Source organism: Uloborus diversus, chromosome 4, assembly GCF_026930045.1.
Source record: "Uloborus diversus isolate 005 chromosome 4, Udiv.v.3.1, whole genome shotgun sequence".
Lineage (NCBI taxonomy): Eukaryota > Metazoa > Arthropoda > Arachnida > Araneae > Uloboridae > Uloborus > Uloborus diversus.
In genome coordinates, this window is record NC_072734.1 from 99,164,516 (window position 1) to 99,186,745 (window position 22,230).

At 32.6% G+C, this 22,230-nt stretch overlaps 1 protein-coding gene across 1 annotated transcript in view; it reads right to left on the bottom strand.

Moving 5' to 3' along the window:
* Positions 1-404: 404 nt before the first annotated feature.
* LOC129221292 (SKI2 subunit of superkiller complex protein-like) overlaps positions 405-22,230 on the bottom strand; it is a 43,146-nt gene continuing 21,320 nt past the window's right edge. Inside the window, exons 17-24 of the mRNA XM_054855751.1 lie at positions 21,362-21,592; positions 19,659-19,934; positions 12,026-12,345; positions 11,039-11,237; positions 10,836-10,946; positions 6,488-6,709; positions 1,807-1,941; positions 405-678 (exon numbers count right to left, since the gene is read on the bottom strand). Coding sequence (XP_054711726.1) covers positions 478-678; positions 1,807-1,941; positions 6,488-6,709; positions 10,836-10,946; positions 11,039-11,237; positions 12,026-12,345; positions 19,659-19,934; positions 21,362-21,592 — 1,695 coding nt within the window. The 3' untranslated portion in view covers positions 405-477. The remainder of the gene's footprint in view (positions 679-1,806; positions 1,942-6,487; positions 6,710-10,835; positions 10,947-11,038; positions 11,238-12,025; positions 12,346-19,658; positions 19,935-21,361; positions 21,593-22,230) is intronic.

Sequence of the window (22,230 nt, forward strand, 5' to 3'; positions counted from 1 at the left end):
TTCCATCTAACACGGAAAAATCGGTTCTTTCAATTGATATAGAATTTTTATAAATACAATGATTTTTCACTTTTTTATCAGGGAATTTATGTGAAAGTTATGTCATTGAAATAAATAACCACTTTGTAAACTTTTTTCAAACTGGTCTACAAACTTTTCAAGTAGTAAAGAAGAAAACTGTGCGGGGAAGTTCTCGAGTTTTGCACGCTCAAACATACACTTTAGAACATTTCAATTTGTAGTAGGTATAGGTATGTTTGAGTATTAGAAATAACTAAAATGAAAAATATTAGACAAGATCTCTTAATGACAAAAGAAAAAAAAAACAATCTTGCTATAATTGAGAATATATTCATAAATAAGAAACTTTTATACGTTATATACATAAATAAGAAACTTTCATACAATCAAAATAATCAACAAATTTAATTTAAATAGCTCATTTACAAAACTCAAATCATAAAAAACATCACAGATTCATTGTACATATAAACTTGCAGCAAAAACAATGTCCCTTTTTATTTTGTGAGATGCTTCCTCCATCTTTTTTGCAAGCACTGTGTCACCAACCAAGGAGGCACCGTTGCGAACATCTTTAAGTAATTCACTAAGACGTTGTATACTTCTTACAATAATACCTTCATCGACATCTGTGCTCTGCATTATTTCGGAAAATGCCTGAAAAAAAATAAATAAAAAGGATTATGTAGACTCTACAATGCCAGGGCTTTCAAAAAAGGGTGCCCCAAACTTAGTTTTTTTGGAAGGAAAGATTCTCAATTAACTGAATGAAACTCAAGCTTTGCAGAATGTTATACTATGCAAGCTACATTTAATGTGAAGAAACATTAATTATTAAAAAGAAAAAGAAATAAGCTATTTAAAAACACTTTTAAAGTCCAAATTCTTAATGAATCTTATCAAATTTTGCTTTCAAATTTATGATTTTGCAAATAACATTGTATTGAAGTGAAAAGATATATGTTAGCAGAAAAGAGTTAGTACTCTTTTATAAACCATGAAATCTTACAAAAGCCCAGGTGGTGGAGGGGGGGGGGGATAGTTTTTCATTATGGGTATCTCACGGCTCTTTTTCAAAATTTTTTGTCAAACTGGTCAAAACAAGTGCTAAATGAATTTTCAAATGTTGTCTGAATCAATATTGCTGAAATCAAAAATCTGATGTTTAATTTTTAAATAACGCAATTCACTAAATAAGATAAATATTTATATTAAAATGAAAAAAAAAAAAAAAAAACACCAAACGATGAACTAAGCCCCCTCCCCCAATAAATAATAAATATATAAAAACTGAATCTGTCAGAAAATCTATGATAAATTTTCCTTGATAAATCCTTGATAAATTTTTGATCACTATCTCTCAGTTGTATTTTCCCCCAAACAGTTAGATCTGTATTAGCCTTGCAATTTCAGGCAGACATTCACTAGCCCTATGAGCAGAGAGATACATAAGAATTTGGGGGAAAACAAAGAAAATGCAGTACTGCAATACAATCTCCAAATTTGTCGAATCAGCAGAGAAAATTTGAAGGAAATTTTTTGGAAGGTCACAGTGACCTTCCTAAGAATCCCATTGGAATGCCCGGGTTTTCAAACCTTTGAAGCATTTACTTTATTAAGAATTAAAATAGAACTAAAACAAGACACATAATTTTAATGTCTCAAAAATTGTTCAAAACCATCAATCGATTCACAACTATTTGAAAATTAAATATTATTATACACAGACTAAAACTAGATTTCATTGAATAAATCAATTACATATTTTAGGGATTAAATACTTACAGTTCCTTTGGCCCATTCATATACTACATTAGTTAAGTGGAAGTTGTACTGCTCAACAAAATGGGGTTCTGCAATTCCAGCACGCCCTTGTGTATACGCTATTTCCATAGCCACTTGTCTTATCTCTTCAATTTTCTGCAGAAACATAAAACATTTTAATGCTTGAAGTTGAAACAATGCCTTTGTGCTTGAAAAGTAAAAAAGAAATAACAATGTTGAATTGCACAAATGGCAAATTACTGCAGACACTTGTTTTGAGGTTACAAGGAACCCATTTTCCAATGCAAAATAAGTGAGCTTATGAAAAGACATCCGACAAAAGTCTGCCATTTTGTGCAATTCATCGTTGTTTTTTATTTTTTAGTTTAATGCTTATTAAACACAACTGTATAATAAGTAAAATTGCAAAATTATGTGACTGAAGCATTTAACATTATGTGGAAAGAATAAATAAATCACGTTTTGCTAAAAGGGCATAAATCAACACTGTTCGTAAGTAGGACTCGACCGATGCATCGGCCTGGCCGATGCATCGGACCCGATGGTTCAACAATTTATCCATCGCCATCGGCATCGGCGGCCGATGCTAACTTGCAGGAAACATCGGTCCATCGGCCTTAAAAAACATCGAAAAGCCGATGGAATTGGCCGATGTTTTCGGAAAAAAAAAAAGCCCTTTGATGTTTTACTTTTTAATGCAAAGTAAAGGGAGTTATTTTTTTCATATAAAATTATTTACTTAAATTTCAGTATGACTTTCTATTTTAGTCCCCTTTGAAAGAGTTTTTAATACTGCATTCAGGTACCAAACAAGTTAATTATTGCTTTGTTTCTTGCAGCTGGATGTACGTATGTATCTCTCATAAGTCATAACTCAAAAATGCTAAGCTGTAGAAGGATAAATTTTCGCATGTGGGGTGTGCGTACGTTCCAGTTGTGCACTTTCCTTTTTGTTTTCGATCGGGTGTTCTGAAAAGCCTATTTACTTATTTTTTGTGGCTATTAATTACTTATTTCAATGCAAAACTAATAAAGCGTCTCAGACTGACGATCATTTGGTGATATATTGCCGAATTGGAGACCATGGAAACAAATATGAGATGGCAAAACCGGTTTTTGAGTCATTTTTTTAGATTCCCGTTGAGCCGATGGTAATTTTTAATTTTTCGATATTTGTAATATGAATCACAGTAATGCAGTCTTTTCTGTATCGCTTCGGCGGAGTTACAAGTTTGAGGTCCGTCGAAATACAATATGGGGCCCTATTTCTCTATCACACAAGTTGTAAAACATTTATCATAAGCAGTTTTGTAACTCCTACGGTGCCCCTATGGTTATTTGGCCTCTCGCGCAATTGCAACATTTGCTATATTTTAAATCCGCCACTGCAGGTCAAAACAAACTCAAGTGCAAGTTTTGAAAGGATTTTTCCGTTCAATGTTTATGATTATTTTGAAGTCTTATTTTTTGAATTTCCGAGAACACTTGCGTGCTCCACCTTCTACTCCCTCAATTTCTGAAATTAAACTCTAGTTGTACTTCTGAGTTGTTTAAAACTAACACCATTCATAAAATTAGAGATTTTTTTAAAAAAACTTTGTCTATTGTTTACAAGGAATTTAGAGCATTAATGTAAGAAATTGTTTAAACACGTTCTGAATGGTGACATAATTCGGAAATCGAAGGGACTATTTAATTTTTTCTTCGGAAGTGCTGAAATAGATTCAGAAACTCTTCAGAGGCTTTGGTTTTAGCAGTTCTTTACTAAAAAATTTAGGCCGAGGTTGGAGCCGATGTGTGAATTACTCCAAAACCAGAGAGTGACCCCTTCCCTAACCCTCTCTCGAGGTTTCAAGCATTTCTTAAATATTAAGCAATTATTTATTTTAGTCAAGAAATGTCATTTTGCATATTTCTCATACTTGTTTCACCTATATTTCGTAATGCGCCATCTTTTTTGCATCATTAATAGCGATCGATTTTTTTTTGTTGTAAGTAACTATTTTTATGTATTTATATAAAATCAATGAATAAGTTATTTTCGTTTTTTATGGAAAAGTTTCAAGGATTTTCTTTTATGCAATTTTTTAAATTTCAGAAAACTATTGTTAAATTCAAAAATTTAATTTGAACTTATTTGTAAAGCTTCATAAAAGATTAAACAATCAAATTTTCAATATTATGTGTGCAAACATCAGATCAAGTAGTATATGTATTCAGTTATTAACTTGGTGTAAATATTGAGTTTGTTTATTGTAGCTGCGTTTTAAAAACATCGCTCTTTTCATGGCTATTTTTTTCAGCAAAATTTATGTCACCGTTATGGCTTTTATGAAAAATGCAAACTTTTCTATTCATAAATTTTAAATAAGTATAAAAATATTCCTATTATGATTAAATATTGAACTTTATCTGTTACTTTTTTTGCTTAATTTGATGAGTAAAAAATGTCTACGTGCAATCTTTCCACTTTAATTGCGTAATTTGTTAACGGTTTCATAGTTTTATTCTTATTTTTTTTAATGATTAATCAACATAATTTAATATTTTTTAACTATGTTTAATGTACCTAAATCCATACATTAGTACAATATTACTGAAATCTTAGTAAATATTCAATTAAAAAACAAACAAATCAATTGGTTATTAAACAATCTCTTTGTTTTTCTTCCTTTTTTTTTCTTTTTTTTTTAGCTGCTGTTCTTTCTCTTTCATCATACAGCAGTAAAAAAGGAGAAGCATAGCTACACTCTATAAAGTATAAAGATTGTACGTAGTACGATCCAAAAGTTCCGGGACAAGCTGTATAAAACCTTACCCAGAATAGTTCACATTACCGAAGCACATCCACCTTCAAAAGGTTACCTTGAGGGACGATGTACTTCTGCCAGTGTTCATATAACTTTTGGAAGCACTCCTGAAAGCCATTTTTCGATGAGTCTTCTATAATGCAGCTTTATCTTCTCCTGACGGAAGAAAGCGGCGTCCATGCAAATGTTTTTTTGCTGGGAACCGGTAAAAGTCACATGGAGCTGAGTCCGATGAAACGTTATTTGTTTGTCATATCAGAGTATTGACCAATCGAACCGTGCATCCTCGACATGAAAGTCGCCTTCTTCCCCACGATGAAGTTAAAGCAGCAGCGCAAGATGCCTTACAGGAGTGGTTCTAAAAGCTATACGAACGTTGGCAGAAGTGCATAGTCGTTCGAGGCGACTATTTTGTAGATAGATGTGCTTCGGTAATGTGAATTATTCAGGGTAATGTTTTATACAACTTGTCCTCGAACTTTAGATCATACTACGTACGTATGAGTTTTCAACTTACTATTTCATAACGTTTTTGAGTGACACAAGTTTACGCACATGAAGAGATCACAAGAGAATTTGTGATAATTAACTGAGGAGACATTCAAAATGGATATTTCGGTCATCTATATATTCTTAAGTACATATGCATATACAGATGTGCTGAAAAATCTTGTGAAGATTAAATTGGGTGATCGTAAAACAGAAATTTAGGCCAAAATCTGATTTTTTTTTGTGATTGCAATTCCTTATTCGTAGAAAGGAAATAAAGTGAATGAATCAAAGATCCTTTAAATCCCTGATAATTTTATCAATTTATTTCTGTTTGATTTTTTTTTTTTTTTTGCCATCGGCCAACGGCATCGGCCTTCGGCCATCGGCCATTTGGAGGAAAACTATCGGCCATCGGCCATCCTTGAACAATTGGCCAACATTCGGCATCGGCCCATCGGCCAAAAAATGCCATCGGTCGAGCCCTATTCGTAAGTTGACTGATGTCTTTTCAACAAAACTGATTCAAATGAGGTTATCAATGTGAATTAACCAAAAATGTGTTATAAATGTTGATTTTTCTTATGTAAGGAAAATGCACCAATGATAGGATATGTACCTATGATGGGGCACAAACTTTGATCAGAGAAAAACAAGCTTATAGGACTATAATGGAAACGTAAGAAATCATAGTTGACTTTTTGAAACCCTTTCCTCCCATGTTTCTGTATCTGTAGTATATTACAAAATCAAGTTCGACTTGATTCATAAGCATTTGTATTGCATGTTGGTTTTACATCACATTATGAAATTTTTTTGGTGAAGCAATGCTTAATAGTTTAGCGATACCCGCACGGCTTAGCCCGTGGTAGTAAATTTAAAGGTCATTTGGTTCACATGTATATTTACGGTTAAAGATTACTCTGCATGATTAATTTATTTTTTCAGGATATCTTCATATTTTTGGAAGATTTGAAAACTTAGTAATATGACTACTAGTTTATTAGTCGCTATTAAGACAACAACTGTATTTATTAAGAAAAAAAGTCAAAGAAATCAAAAAGATGTATGTGGTGATGTACATTATACACTAGTCACAAAATTTGGCGCATCATTTTTGGTTTCAAAAAGTAAAATAATACATTTTTCCAAAACCAAACACTATAGAAAGAACTTTCCAATGTAACCATGGTAACATACAATAGTTAATTTTCGATTTGAAAATAAATTACATTAAACTTCAATTTTTGATTTTATTCTTGAGTTAAATTATTTAAAATCGTTTGGCTTGCTTAAAGTAGAGCCTTGGATTTCGGTTTTTTTTAAACAATTTCTACAGCTCTTCTCAAAGGGCCATACCAAATCAGTAAAGTAATACTTACAGCTTTCAATTGACTTGGCAGTTCTAAATTAGAATCATCACATTTCTGTTGAAAAACCATGCATGATAGCAATGCAGCAACTTCTTCAGGAGGACAATCACTGAAAACAGATTTCACAAGTAATTCTGTGATTAGGAGCTCGTGGTTGCTCATTTCCCTTGCTACAGATCCTTTTAATTGGACATTGTCTTCTGCATCTATGTACCCAAGTGTTTTTAAAACCTAACAGATAAAAATAAGATTTGAAAAAGATGAAGTAAAAAGTAAGCAACGTCTGCAAAATATCATTCAAAATTACAAAAATTAATCATAATTGTTAGAGAACATTTAAATTATTCAAGTATAAAACTGCCCATAAGAATAATATGCCTTTTATTTAATTTAAACTTAAATGAATTTCACAATTAGAATTATTTTTATTTAAACTGCTTGCATCATTATTAGATTCAGAATACTTTTTGCTTTCTTTAAGCCATTGGCCTTTTTCCAAAAAGGCCTTCATCTTTGGAAAGTTTATATTCACTTCAGTTTAACCCATCTTAATACAGCGGTCTCCAACTTACGGCCTGCAAACTGTTTTTGTTTGGCCTGTAGAAAGCTTACACACTGCAAAAAAAAAAATGATATCTTTTCTTTTAAGCATTTTTTAAGAAAAATAAGACCTGAAAATCTCAAAAACTACCACCGAAAGATTAATTATATGTATGAAAAAAAAAAACACTCATGAGTGCAGGGGGGGGGGGGGGTAGTGTAAACTAGACCATTTAGCCTGAAATATTGTTGGATTTTTGGCCCGCTTTCCCTCTAAAAATTTAAAATGTGGCCCTTGATTAAAAAAGGTTAGGGACCCTGCCTTAATGAACATGGAAATGTCAGTAACATAAATACACTTTACATATACACAGGGGCGGCATTTCAGCATTGGGGGGGTCGAGTTTCTTAAATAGGAACCCCCGTGAGGTACTAAACACACATTAGCCAACAGGAAGTGGTCATAAAATGGGTTTAATAAAAAATAGTGTTTAGAAACAATTTAAATTTTGATTCATTTTATAATAAGTTATCATAAAAACATCTTGATACTAAAGTTTTTATGCCTTTTGGTTAAGTTTTAATGCATGATTTTTGAATTCGGAAGAGCAAGGTATCGTGTTACAGTGTCGGTGCTCAGTGTCGTGCTGTTTTGCTAATATAGCTAAAAAGATTTTTTTTTTTTGCTCATTGTGCTTGGAAAGTAATTCTCTAACCTCCTGAGACATAAAATCTCTCTCGACTAGCTGAGCTGATTGGAATAGTTAAAAAATAATTGAAATATTGAAATAAAGTTATGTATGAAAACACTTTTCATATCTTGCTCTTCAAAATCACCCAGGTAACTTCAAAAATTGTGAAGGGCTTAATATTTCATCATAGAATAATCTAGTCTCGTTCGCGCTCTCAGCTTCAATGAGATGACATCTGCTTCTAGCTCTGTTATTCCCTATTAAAGACTGATGAGTCCAAAACAAGGGCAAAACTGCAATCTCTGGATGGGATAACCGGTCTGTCCTATGTATATTGCTTGTTTCTTGCCTCATGCTAAAAATTTTACTCATAATTGAAACATTTATTTTTGTTTTCATAATCCAATTCAGATAATACAGAGATAGCAATACAGAAAAGTAATCATCATCAATTCTTGTGCTAATTTCATTAGAAATTGAACTTATTATATCATACAAAATATTAAATCAATTTTTAAATTCACAGATCACATCAGCATATGGATTTTTGTCACCTCTTCTTGTTTTTTCTTTTTTCTTTTCTGCGCCTTTTTAAAATCGGCTCAGAGTAAGAATTTTTTTTTTTTAAAGTTACACGCTTCGTTGAAATATGCGTCTATAAAATTTATCTTCAGTTTCAACTGCCAATTGAGCTGTGGCTTGAATAGTCCGAAAATTAAGGGTAGCGGATTGAAGATGGTTTGATAGATTAAAGCATTTTCAAAAACTCTCCATAATACAAACAAATTCAATAAAAATTCAAACGAAGCCATACATAGGACATGAGCTTTTTCACCATTGAAAGAAACATTTTACAATAGCTCTTCCAGTCATTGAATCACTGCTTTGAAGTTATCAAGAAATGTTTTTATGGTTTTAACTCTTGAAGATCATCTTGTGTCACTCCGAGATTGCATAGTTATAGAGCACCATAAAAGGTAATCACATGCTTTTTTAAGAAGTTTCTATGAAAGCATATGATGCATTGAGTAGCTGAAACGTGTTTCTAGCAGATGAAAGCGATGAACACTCATTAAATAAACATACACTTAAAATATGAGCGAAAAAGTTAATGTAAAATATCAAGGAATTTTCTTGTAAAAACTATGCAGCCACACCAATTTGCACGGTCTTCTCATATTGGATAAACCATCGTTACACTGAGCACACAAGTATGAAATATTTAGCCTATATGAGAAAATTTCTTCTTTAGTTAAGATCAATCATGGTTCTCCATCAGTTTTCTCTGTTCTGAAAAGGCTGAAAATACTTCATGAATTTCTAACTTATCATCCAAATAATAAAAAACACTTGCTCTTGCGTCAAGTTTCATCAAATAAGTACTGAGAAGCAGCGAGATTTTTTAAAATGAACAATCATTTCCCATTTACATAAATGGAATTTACCCATTTTCTATCATTCTGCTCAAAAAATTTGGGGGTGCGACTGCCCCCTCTTGACCCCCCTATTTGCCACCCCTGCATGTACATATAGTTAAAGTTAAATTCTGTGCATTTTACATGCACTATAGAAAGGAAAGAAACCATGGGGAAACATAGTGAAGTAACAAAATTTGGGAAAAAAAGGAAAATGGCAAAAAAGTAAAAAATTGCAGATTGGAGGAAATATCTCATGCCTGAAGTCACAAGTCTACAGCCTCCCTGATCAGGCCATCAGGTCTGCTAATAAACGCTCACAAATCATATGCTATTTTAGGTCAACATTATGGAACACACGCAAAAGTCGAGAACCCAGGCAATTCAGCCTTCTCAGATGGGTAGACACTCTGATAATAATCAGGAGTTGATCCAGGTTCTTATTTTTAGATCTGCATTTTGTGAAAAAATGAAATATTTGTGAACCTTTTCCTTTATGTGAAAAAAATTCTGCCATATCATATACAGCATGTTTAGCTATCAGAAATCTAATATGAAATCTCTTTGGGCTAAAAGACTTCCCTGGGAATGAATCAGATGCTGGATGTTTTTTTTACTGATGTTTTGATTGCAGACAAATTTATTAAGCTTAAAAGAAATGAGAGAACTGTTTTTACAACTGAAGTTTTATGAAAGGTCTAATTTTAAGATATGAAATTTTGTGAAGTGGCCGATTTTAGGAACTTTGTAAGGGAGTTGCAAAGCGGAACCAATTTGCCTCTGAATTGACCTCTGATAACAAATAATAGAATGTACATGCATGCATAAATAATATTATAAGTGACACATGAAAATTAAAATTGATGATAAAGCTTGATTACAGAGAGGGCAGCTGATCTTGAATCGGAAACACTATTTGTAATTAGGTTGTTTGTTATTATTTTGTAACAGAGATCAGCAATAATGTGCCTCTTCCTATTCGGCGCTTTCTGGCTGCTTCCACCTAGAGATCCTATATACAGAGAGATTGGACAACGGCGCGCTGCTATCCGCCATGTTTAGTCCAAGTGTTGTCAGCTCGAAATGCTGCGCTGTGTGATTTTTTAGCTTTCCCACGGAATATAGGACATTGAATCTTTTAAGTAGAGACTTATTTTTTTTTCTCCTCATACTTTCATTTAACTAAGTGAGTTCATAGTCTGGAAATCCGTCGGCAATCGTTTCGTATCGTCATAGCGCTTACAAAGAAAATTTTTTTTCTAAAAAATTTGTCCATAAAGATAGAAAACAAAGATATATTTGTGATCTGCACATTTCATTTCATAATATCAAAACTAGCTTCTAATTTTTTCAATACAATGTACAGTGATATTTGGGGCAGAAGATGCACTACGGTCCTACGGGCAGTGAGCTTCTTTGGACATAAGATGGCCGCCGCTCTGAAGTTGTCCAATCTCTCCCTATTTAGGATCTCTATTTCCACCTACATAAATAATACAAATTGTGTTTTTGCTTCAAGGTCATCTGCCATCTCCAAGGTCATCTGCCATGAAAAAATTATTCTTAAATCTTTTATGAGTCTTAATCACATATTCGTTAAATATAGTACTTTCAAGACAAGATATTGTTACAATATCTTGTACAATTGTTACAAGATATTGTTACAATATAAACTTTCTCAATCATCTTAGATAACAGCAGAAAACTTACATTTTTACGCATCTCATACTCAGGATGAAGAGTGAGACCTTCATGTGATAGCTTATGTTTATAAGAATGAATTCTTTCTGACAGGTATTCTTGAGTGGAAATCTCGTAAAACTGAAAAGAGAAATAAAAAAATCATTATGTTGATCACACAGTCATCTAAACTCTTTCTTTTCTCTTTCAATAAATCAAGAATAAAATCTTACATGTTTTGAAAACAGAGGACACTTTATGCATGTAAACCCTTCAAATGATCTTTCTAAATTTTCCAGCTGCAAAGCTTCCTCAACTAATGCCATATCTTTGAAATTTATGTTGGCAGATGAGAAGCCACTTAGATTTGCTTCACATAAAGAACACAGCTCTTGAAATGCAGAACTGAGAGTATAACCAGGATTGGATCCCCTGTAAGCAATGGAAACATGCAATAAGCATGGAAGATAAATCTTGGACTCAAAATATCTTGAATATCTAACATTTTTGTTAAAATGAGAAATAAATTGCAAAATAATTAAACTTAGACATGAAAATGTCAAATAATACATTGAATAAAAAAGCAAGTCATTAAATAATATGAGAAGTTTCATTAAAAAAATCTTCAACTTATAAAACATTTAAAGCTCCATTGAAATAAAAATAATAAGGCAAAATAAATGCTTCAAGTCATTAGAAAACAATGAAATTTTCCTCAAAAAATTAAAGGATGAAGAGCAAACATGGCAGCAGAGCAAATGATTTTTTTTTCCAGTTTAGAAAGTAAACATGTCTCCAACCACCATTAAAATTATTATAGTTCTCATAATGGAAGAGTACCTAAATTTTCATCTTTTGATAGAATGGGTGCCCATATGCAACATTTTAGGTGGGGGGGGGGGGGAGGAGCTCAGATATTTTCCCCATGGTTTAACAGGATATTTTCCACATAGAAACTAATTTCAGTACAGGTTAGACTTATTAAAATTTGACATTTTTAATAACTTATTAATGGCAGGAGAATAAATGTTTTTACATTTTTGCAAAAAAAAAAAAAAAAAAAAAGTACTAAAAGCAAGGCAGTTCTAATTTTTAGGGGAGGGGAGGGGGGATTGAGTCCCCACTTGTCCCCCATGTCTGATAGGGAACTCAACAAATTAAAACTAATAAATGAAAAATACAAAAGAATATACTTAATTTGGCTTACGTTAATTCAAAACTTTTTCCATTCTTTAAGGATTTCATTTTCCTGAATTCTTAATGTCTTGTTTGTTATTACTTGCACATCTTCAAAAGTGATAGTTGTAACATTAGGCTGCTTTTCATTTGGATAAAATATCTGTTTTGTCCATGGCAATACTTTGTTTTCTTCAGGAGATCCCTGAGACTTCTTCTCTGAGATTGCAAGAACTTTACACTTATTTTCTTTATCAATGTTTAACAAAACACAAGGAATGTTTTCTTGCAAATCTGTTGCAATGACAAGAACTCGTCCAGGCATGAATATTTTACTGGCTAGAGCTTGAGAACATTTCTTTTGCTAGGAATTAAAAGCAGAAATAGGTTATACATTATATATAAATGAATTATTTTTTTAGATTCTTTAAGATAAATATCATTAGTCAGGGCAACTGTAAACCTTTTCTGAAACATTTTGGATACATTCAATAATTGCAGAGGCAAAACCATAATTTTCTGGGGAATTGCTCAAAGCTAAGGATGGGGGAGGGGAGAAGGGAGGCAGGGAAGAAGGGGGCAGAACCATTAACACTTGATGAGCTATGATATTACAGTGAAATTTCTATGAGTGAATCAATGAGAAAAATGACTAATGTTAAAGTAAAATACCATTGTATTGTAAACAGCATTAACAAATACAGATGTATTTAGTTCATACACAGATCAGTTTTCTCTTCTTAACAAACCTGGAAAGAAATCAGAATAAGGGATTAAGAACAATTGTCTTGTGGGACCAAATGTTTTCCTCCTCTTGCACTCTCTGTTTTGAACCTCAAAAATGTCACAAAAAGGAGGGTGTTGTTTTTCGGACCCTTTGGAAGCTAAGGTACAGTGGCAGTTCACAAGTTTGGCTAAAACTAGCATGGAAGTGAAAAAAATGCATACATCATTCAATTGCTGTACCTCTAAAACAAAAATATTGTTTGCAGATGAGATTATCAATATTTTCAGGGGACACAAGATCATTATTATTATCTTTTTTATATTTTGTTATTCATTATATTAAGATTTAGCTAAATACATTTGCTATAATCCTTCAATAAAATTCAGCTTTAAATTAATGCATAAAATCTAAAAGGGAAATAAACACTCTACAAAAAACAAACTAAAATTATTCAATTTCATGCAGCCCTCTAACCAACCTGGAGTCTAAAGACTCTTATTCAACTTCAACTTCAAATTATTCAATATTCCATGCAATTATTGCAAAGCTTTGAATGAAAGTTACATACAGACAAAAAAAAGATATTTAGTAAAATTATAAGACTTGAATTGTGTGTAAGATTACTAAGTTAATGACTGGACATTCCAAATGCGAAGGACACAGAAACAAAGATACAGTAAATTTGGGATTATCTGCAGAATGGGGTGGTACCATAACCACGAATAATAGAAAACTGCAGATAATCCGAATAATAGGTGAAAAACGAGACTTAGGGTTTACAATAGCTAAAAAAGTTTTACACACTCACACATACTTTAAAACTATAGCTGAAAACATTGCATCTACTAACATTGAATATTAAAAACGTATGTAAAAAATCTAAAAGTGAACACTAACACAATCATAAAAGTTTTTTTAAAAAAACTGTGATTAGACCTGTGGACAAGGATGGATCCAGAAAGTTTCCAAGGAGAGGGCGGTTGATTTTTTAACAAACGTGTTACTGCGTATCTGATTTATACATGCTTGTGTGTGGGGAGGGGGAATGATACAGGATTTTTATCTAAAGCAACTAAAACATAGAGATTAGCCAAGGAGTTTCCCGAAAGTACTCCTTTCCTTTTCTGCTGGAAGAGGTATTCTAAAATTGCTTTTTATAACTTCAATTTTGTAATTCAAACCCCCCCCCCATCCTGACATCATTGAAGAACATCAAAACTTGCACTGTTTTAAAACTTCAATTTCGAAAAACTACCACTAGTAGTCATTGAACCTATTCTTTCCTCTAACATCGTTTCCCATCCAGTGGTTCACGAACCCCTGGGGGTTCGCGAGAGGTACAAAGGGGGTTTGCATATTTTTTATTGTAATGGCGGAAATTAACACATTTGCTTGAGATGAAGTCTAAAGTTCCAGCGTTTTTTACTCATTATTTATTCATTTGTCTCTTGCACATTCAATACTTTTCAGATACAAAAATTACAACACTGGCTGATATTCTATTTTGTAAATTTGAGGAATTAAGTCTGTCCTTACAAGGCAAGGGTTTTCACCGTTTTCGATGAGCATCATAGATTTAAGCTCATACCAAAAAAGTTCAACTTTTGAACGCAATGTATTTAGATGAAAGCATGGGAATGTTCAGTTTTCTCCGTTTGATTGGAAGATTTGATTGAACTTGATGGAAACATTATATGGACCATATGAGATTGTTTGAAACATCTTTACTTAATTTTCTATGTTTAGTTTCTTTACCATTTGCGTGCGACGAAGAGCTATTGCACTTCTCTAGGCTTCACCGAAAATGCGAGTGACACAATAAGTGCAACGGCGCTGCTGTTTGTTGCTATAGTGAGGAACATTGTAAATTTTTTTATAGAATTTAAAAGAAAATTTGCCTCTATGTATGAAAGGAACTCATGGAATTTGCGCAGAATAACTATCTTGTAATAAGTGAGCAAAAAAAATATATTTGTTGATAAAATTTACCATTTATATAATAATTAGAGTTAATTTCACAGATGTTTCTATTTTTTTTTAAATAAAAGGAAATAATAAGAAAATACGCATTTAATTCCGCATCAAGGAAAAAAGATTCTTTAGCACTCAAATAAATAATGTACACAGAGTATCCTTATCAAACAACTGAATTTTACTGGAAGAAAAAAGAAGAAATAAATAAATCATTAAGTTTATCTGAGACATTTTCTCTAAAATATATTTTTCTAGATAAAAAGACATTTCAAATTTTGTTATCCTTTTTGGACTAGTTTCCCTGGGAAAAATGAATTTCAGTATTTTGAGATAAATGCAGAAGGTAATTAAATGCTGAACCTGATGCAAGACTGAAACTGTCAGAAAAGACATTTGAGCCAAACTTTGAAATTCTTTGTTCCACAACTATTCCAATAAGAATTTTTTCAGAGTGGGCTTGTAGAAATGGTTGTACTTCTATATTTTGCAATTATTATTTCTGTTTCTGAAGAAAAAAAAGAACAAAGAAAAGAACCCAAACTTTACTGTGTGGTGGTGGAGGTGGTGGGGGTTGCTTGTCAGTACTTGGTGCACAAGGGGTTCGCTAAACTCGTACAGATTTTGGAAGGTGCTCGCAGGTTGGGAACCGCTGCTCTAACATAACTCGAGATGTCTTAACTCGTGCCTTTAAGACTTACATTTTGCAAAATGTCTGGGAATAGGCTTCCGAACTTCTCCTAACATCGCCAAAGATTGTCTAAAATTGCCCTTTTGAAACGTCAATTTCAAAAAGTCTCAGGAAAGCAGATTTGAGCCCTATTCTTTTCCTTAAAATCATCAAAAAGGATCTACACTTGCATTTTAGGACTTCAATTCAGAAAAATTTCCGGTGCAGGTTCCCTCAAGGGAGGGGCGATCACCCCTCCCTTGTATCTGCCCTTGCCTATGGATAATCTGAACTGCGGATAATCCGACCACCAATAACCGCTAGTTTACTGTATGTAGTACTTAGTTGGACAATCTAGAGTAAAATTAGGTACAAAAAAAGACAAGTAGTGATTGTTTTGTCCACAAACTAACATCTTTTGTAATACAACAAAATTTTAGAATCAATTTAATGAATTATAGCTATTCTAATCATTTGATTTTTCATTTATAAATAAATAAAGAAAAAAGAAAAACATATATTATACTTTACTGACTATACTAGCTAGAATTTCATTAAACTATGTTTTAAGCATTTAAAATATAACTAAATTAATTTATCTATCAAAAAGTGTTTAGGAGCTTTTTTGCTTTCTAAAAATTGGAAAGAAAAAAATTTGTTTTTCAGGATTTAAAAAAAATTACATAATTCTTCATCAAGACATTATCTACATAAACTCAGAGCTTAGACACACTTACCCCTCCTCTGAGAATTTTTTTTCCAGTCTCTTTTAATTAAGTTTTATTTTAAATTTTAGATTAAAAAATATATCAACCAAAATAGAGTAACTTGAGGTGGTATTTTTTGGAGTTTCAATAAAAATCTTGTGAACTTAAAAAATAATAATCATCATCTATCATTATGAATAGGATAAGCTGCTGCTGCATGAACAGCTTCTATTACAAGCTTGAGAATTGTGGTTCATCATATTAAAATCCTAAATCTAACCATTATCCTAATTTTAACCAGCAGCAGAAGTTGGTGTCGAATGATCTTACTTTTCGGCTGTATATACGGAGACCCGATGGAACATTCACTTTTCTTCGCTCCCTTTCGTCTTTGAAAAAGCGTTTTGTTTTTTTGCCAGACAACAGCATTTCTTCAAATGGAAAAGGAAGAAAATTTTGCACTTTCAGCTTGGGATTCGTCCCAAGCTCTATCTGTAGGAAAATTATTGTTAATAACATTGGCAAATAATTTTTCTTTCCAAGATCGTGTTTTTGTGTTTGAAAATTTTTTCTATGGTAGTAGATTGTTGTAGTATCCTCTCTTCTTTGCATAATAAGTGGGAATAAAAGAAACAAAATGTACTTTATCAAACATTATAGCTTTGTTCAGGTTCTACTACCTGCCAGCCTCACACTACGCGTGAGATGCAGAGATGTATCTGCCATTACGATTATTGATGTCTTTAACTTCATATAAAGGGCGCCCATATAGGGGGGCAAGGGGGACTGGAGCCCCCTCTTAGAAATTAGAACTTCCTTGTTTTTAGTACCTTTTTCTTTGCAAAAATGTAAAAATATTTCTTCTCCAGTCATTAATGAATAAGTGATTGAAAATGTCCAATCGTAATGACTCTAATCTGTCCTGAAATTGGTGTTCATGGGGAAAATATCATGCTAAACCATGGTTAAAATATCTAAGCCCGCCCCCCCCTACAATTTTGCATATGTATTCATATACGTTGAAGCCCATATGAAGCCCATGCTTCATATACGTTGAAGTGCATTTTTATTTGCATTACATGAATTGGTATCGTCACTTTAAAAAATTTAAAAATGTCTGATATTCATTTTTTTAAGCACTTGTCGATTTACAAAGCCAATATTTAGTAGTCAAAAACAAAGCAAATACTTGCGTCCTGCACTTTGCTGCGGTAAAATCATGTGTTGCAGGCAAGGATTGTTAGATACATTACTTGTAAAAAACTCATGGTATAGCCATTTCGTGTAAGTGGAATATCCGTGTAGCCAGAGTCGAGTCCACTGTAAATGTTCTTATTTCCTTCCAGAGGTGCTGTTTAAGGACCATAACCTTTTGCAGACCAAGTGTGTCATCCAGTCGGTCACGTGGCACCATTAAGGTGCAACTGTCAATGGCACTAGAAAGTTTTGAAGTCCAGTTTCACAAATGGAGGCACCTAGGCTCTCTTCAATTCAGAATTGGTTTAAAACCAGTGGTTAAAGACATACACAGCAAACGTCTAAGTACTACACTTACCCGCCAACAATATAAATGAGTGATTTACATAGTAAAATTGGTACATCATCATAATCTACATAAACAATGCTCAAATTGTGCTTGCATGTGTGTAAATAAGCATGCCTGAATGTTCCTCGTACAAATCTATATTTTACAAAGGATTTGCCAAACTAAATTTGCCATTTAGACAAAAGTTGTAAAATGTTTAAACTTTATTTCTGAAAGCATTAAATAACTATCTAAGCAATCAAATTATCTAAGCAAACGCTATTTTTTTTTTTTTTCAAATTTAAAGTTCACAAGAAACTGCACTGGAGAAAGTTTATTTGAAGTTTGCATGCTAACTAGACAATTGAAATATTTAAAAAAGGTTCACCTGCATCTGAAAACCTTTAGACAAACAGTATGCAAGACAAATTAATTTTATATGGAAACAATTAATTGTGAAAAACAAATAGAACTGAAATATTTTTGCAGTTAGATAAGGTCTGCTTTTGTTATCTCTAGTGCACATATATATACATATATGTATAAAAGAAAATTAAAAAATTGATTGAAAGTTTTGTTCCAAAAAGTAAAAAGATATTCATTCATTATTTTCAATCAAGATTGAAAGCAAAAAAGAATGTTTACAAAATAGTATTTTATGTGCATTTTCCCCCTTTAAGATGATCTTTATGTCATGCAGAAACAGCAAGTTTTTTGTCTGAAAAAATTGTACAATTTATAAAGTATTAAACATTTAGTAAGTCGAATCTGTCATTATTTTAATTTCTACAATAGCTTTTTTATCATTATTTAGTAACATGCTAGCTGACCCACCCACGCGTTGTTGTGACGAAGTAGTTGGATTAAAATAATATTTTACTCATTATTTTGATAGAAACAAATTAATATATATTTAATAGAGCTTAAAATAGTATAGCCGATTTTAAAACATATGAGATTGATAAATGGGCATGTTTCACTGTAAAAACAGTTCAGAAATATTTCTGGAAAATAATGGGCAGCTGATGCGCCCAATTTCTGCCAGTAATGTCTTGCCAAAACCAGGAATGTTTTCCGCTAAAATTCAGTAACCTTCCTGAACCTATCCCGAAATCTTTTTGAAGAATTCAGTAATCTCCCTGGCTAAAAGCCAATCGTGTCTTTGGACCCTTCAGAGAAAACTGTAAGTTTAATACAAAAGCTTGACACCTTTCTACTTTCCCAAGAAAGCTCCAAAAGTATTGCTGCAAGCATGATGAAAGGTAAGACAGAATTATAAGCAAGTACTATGAGTCTAACTTGCCTGCGACTCCTGCAAAGCTACAGAATCCAGAGGCTCATTCACTCTCATTCGGAGCTTAGTCACTATAGACGGAACGTAAACCAACTGCAGCCGATACACTTAATATGCTCAGTTAATCTTTAAACTGGGAGTTAAAAATATTTTTTGCAGCAATGAGAAGTCTGCATTCATGACATTTGTAGCAATTCAGGAAACGTTTTGACACACATACTTAATTTTCAAAAAAAATTGTTGAGGAACTATGAAATCCTGACATGTTCCAAGGAAATAATTTTGTACTTTTTTACAGTTCACGTAAAATTTCAAATCACAAACGCCTTTGCAACACTATCAAAAAAAATTTTTACACGACAGCTGAAGTGAAATAGTTGTCACATGCTCACAGCGAGAGAGAGAGAGTGAAAGAGAAATCTCTGGCTTGACATCTGGAGAAATTCTTTGTTACTTGCTCCACTCTTTGGATTAGCCTGTTACATTTAAAACCCAGGCAGCTTACTTATTTATGATACCAGGCTAAAATATTAATAATAAAGGAAAAATAATTAAAAAAAACCTACACTAACTAAATAAATAACATAGCTAATAAGTCAGAAAATGAACATTTTAACAATAGATGGTTAAAACCGAGAGGATATTGGATAATATTACAGTGTGCAAATATCCCTATTAAAAAGTAATTTTGAAATATGTAATGCAGCAAAAGTGATTATGAGTTCTCTGTATACACTAGTAATGCAACCTAAGTTCTATACATCTGATTAAAAAAAAACTTACCAGAATATTTTTGCGAATGACTTTGACTTTATTTAATGTTTGAACATAACTTCGCATGTCAACTTTACACAGTGAACATTCAGATTGGGGTAGAGCTTTGTATTTCTCAGAAGCCTCAGTCAGCATTTTTTCCCATCCTTCACGCTGTTTATGATTATTAGACTCTCCAAAAGATCGCTGCATGACATCTTCAACACTAAAAGTTTTTATTTTTAAGAGATTCAAAATCATACTATAAGTTAGTTTAAACTGTGATTGCAGCTTTGCAGGTTTACCCTAAAAAAGAAAGAAAAAAAGAAAAGTAAGAAATTTTAAACAGAACTCAAGGATTACATAGCAAGGACGGATCCAGAAAGTTTTCAAGGAGGGGGCGGTTGGTTTTTCAACTAACCTCTTACTGCATATCTGATTTGCAAGGGGGGGGGGGTGCCACAGAATTTTTAAGTAAATCAACTAAAATATAAAGATTTAGCCAACGAGGTTCCTGAAAGTATTTCTTACCTTTTCTGTTTCAAGAGGTATTCTAAGATTACATTTTACAACTTCAGTTTCGAAACAATTCTAGGGGAACATTTTGAACCCTCCCTCCTCCACTAACATCATCGAAGGTCGTCTAAAATTGCGCTTTTTTGAAACTTCACTTTCGAAAAATTACCAGAGGGTAGTCACTTCTCCCATTCTTTCCCCTAACATTACTCTTGATGTCTCTAAAATCCTGTCTTTGTGACTTACACTTTGTAAAATGGTAGGGGGGGGGGGGGGAGCGGACTTGTAAACTTTTGAAACTTCAATACGAAAACTTTCTGAATGGGAGATTCGAACTCTTTTCCTTCTCTTAACATCATCAAAAAGGGTCAGCACTTACAATTCAGGATTTCATTTCTGAAAAATTACCAGGTCAGGTTCCCTCAAGGGAGGGGCGATCGCCCCCACCGCTCCTCCCTTGTATCCGCCCTTGTTACATAGGCATAAAGTGCTTCAGTTGGAATAAAATATTTCTGGGAATAAATCACTAATTAAAATTTTTACATGTTAAAGCATTTCATTTGACTATTTTCTAATTAAATAAAATGTGATTGTACTGGAATATTACTAATGTAAAGTGCAATAGAAAACATGTATAAAAAGAATTATTCTTTTTCAGTTAAGAAAAAATAAAACAAAATTTTCTGCCCAGGATAAAAAAAAATAGTGACTATATCATATCTTGACCTCAACAATAGAATGAAAAAGTACTTTAAAGTTTCAGTAGAAATTGCTCCAATTTCACCATGGCTCATGAAATCAAAGATGGATGTTCACTGTCAAATAACATAATTTATAACATGATGTTTTATGTATGCTTAAACTTTATTAAATTATATCATTTAATTCAAGTTTTTGCCTTTTTCCTGACAACTTTAGTTTCGGTAAATCAAGACTAAAAATAACTTCCATACACCGAGAAGTGAAATATTGCATCAATACTACATATCAATCAGTTCTTCACACACACAATGAAAAAGAAAGAAAGAAAAATCAGAATAATACTACAATTTTAAATAACAGGCAAAAATGCTGTTTGAAAATGCAAATTAAACAACAGGATGAGCAGTATTTCCTCATGCACTTAAAAATGATAGTTCAAGAAAATAACTAGCTGAATTATAGATCATAGACGAACCATTTAATAAAATATTTTACAAACAGCAATGAACATTTACCAGCATCATTGTTCTTAGAGAAAGTGAATCAGGTACATCAGCTTTACAAAGTACAATAACAGTTCCAGTTTTATCAAGGCCTCGTCGACCAGCACGTCCAGCCATCTGAATGAACTCGGATGGTTGAAGATCTCGCATGCTCTGACCATCGTGCTTGCGCACAGAATCAAAAATGACTGTCCGAGCAGGCATGTTTACACCCATAGCAAATGTTTCTGTTGCAAATAAAACCTGAAAAGCAACATTTGTTCAATTATAGCAAATTCAAACTCGAAAAAAAAAAAAAAAACAGTATAACCTCAATTTAACGATTGTCAAGGGAGTGGAAAAAGTTATCGTTATCAAGGAGCATAGGCATTTAATATAGCCAGCTCCGGACCAATGAAATGTATCATTAAATTTAGGAAATCATTTAATCGGGTATAGTTAAATTGAAGTTATACTGTATTTTAAATCTATTCATGCCTTATATATCAATGATTAAAATATGTTTCTTCATGATACATAACAATTTTGTACTTTGTCAAACTGAACAAGAGGTTTATTGGTCCAGTTGAGAACTAAGCCAGTGCATCTTAAGGTGATGAGCTACATTTTAAAAATTAGAAATTACTACATATAAGGAGGAACATGTTTGCTTAAATGTAATATATAAACATAGATGTCACTTGTATGGAAAAATACCCGTTACGAAATTTAAGACTTTAAATATGTTCAATTTTATCAGTCAATAGAAAGAAAAGCACTAATTATTGATGCGATCAAAATAAGATTAAAAATAAGAGGTAAAAACACTCTTGTTCCAATGAACTTGTAAATTTTGAATAAATTTCACATCATTCAAAAGAGTTGGAGCTTCTGTTTTTCTG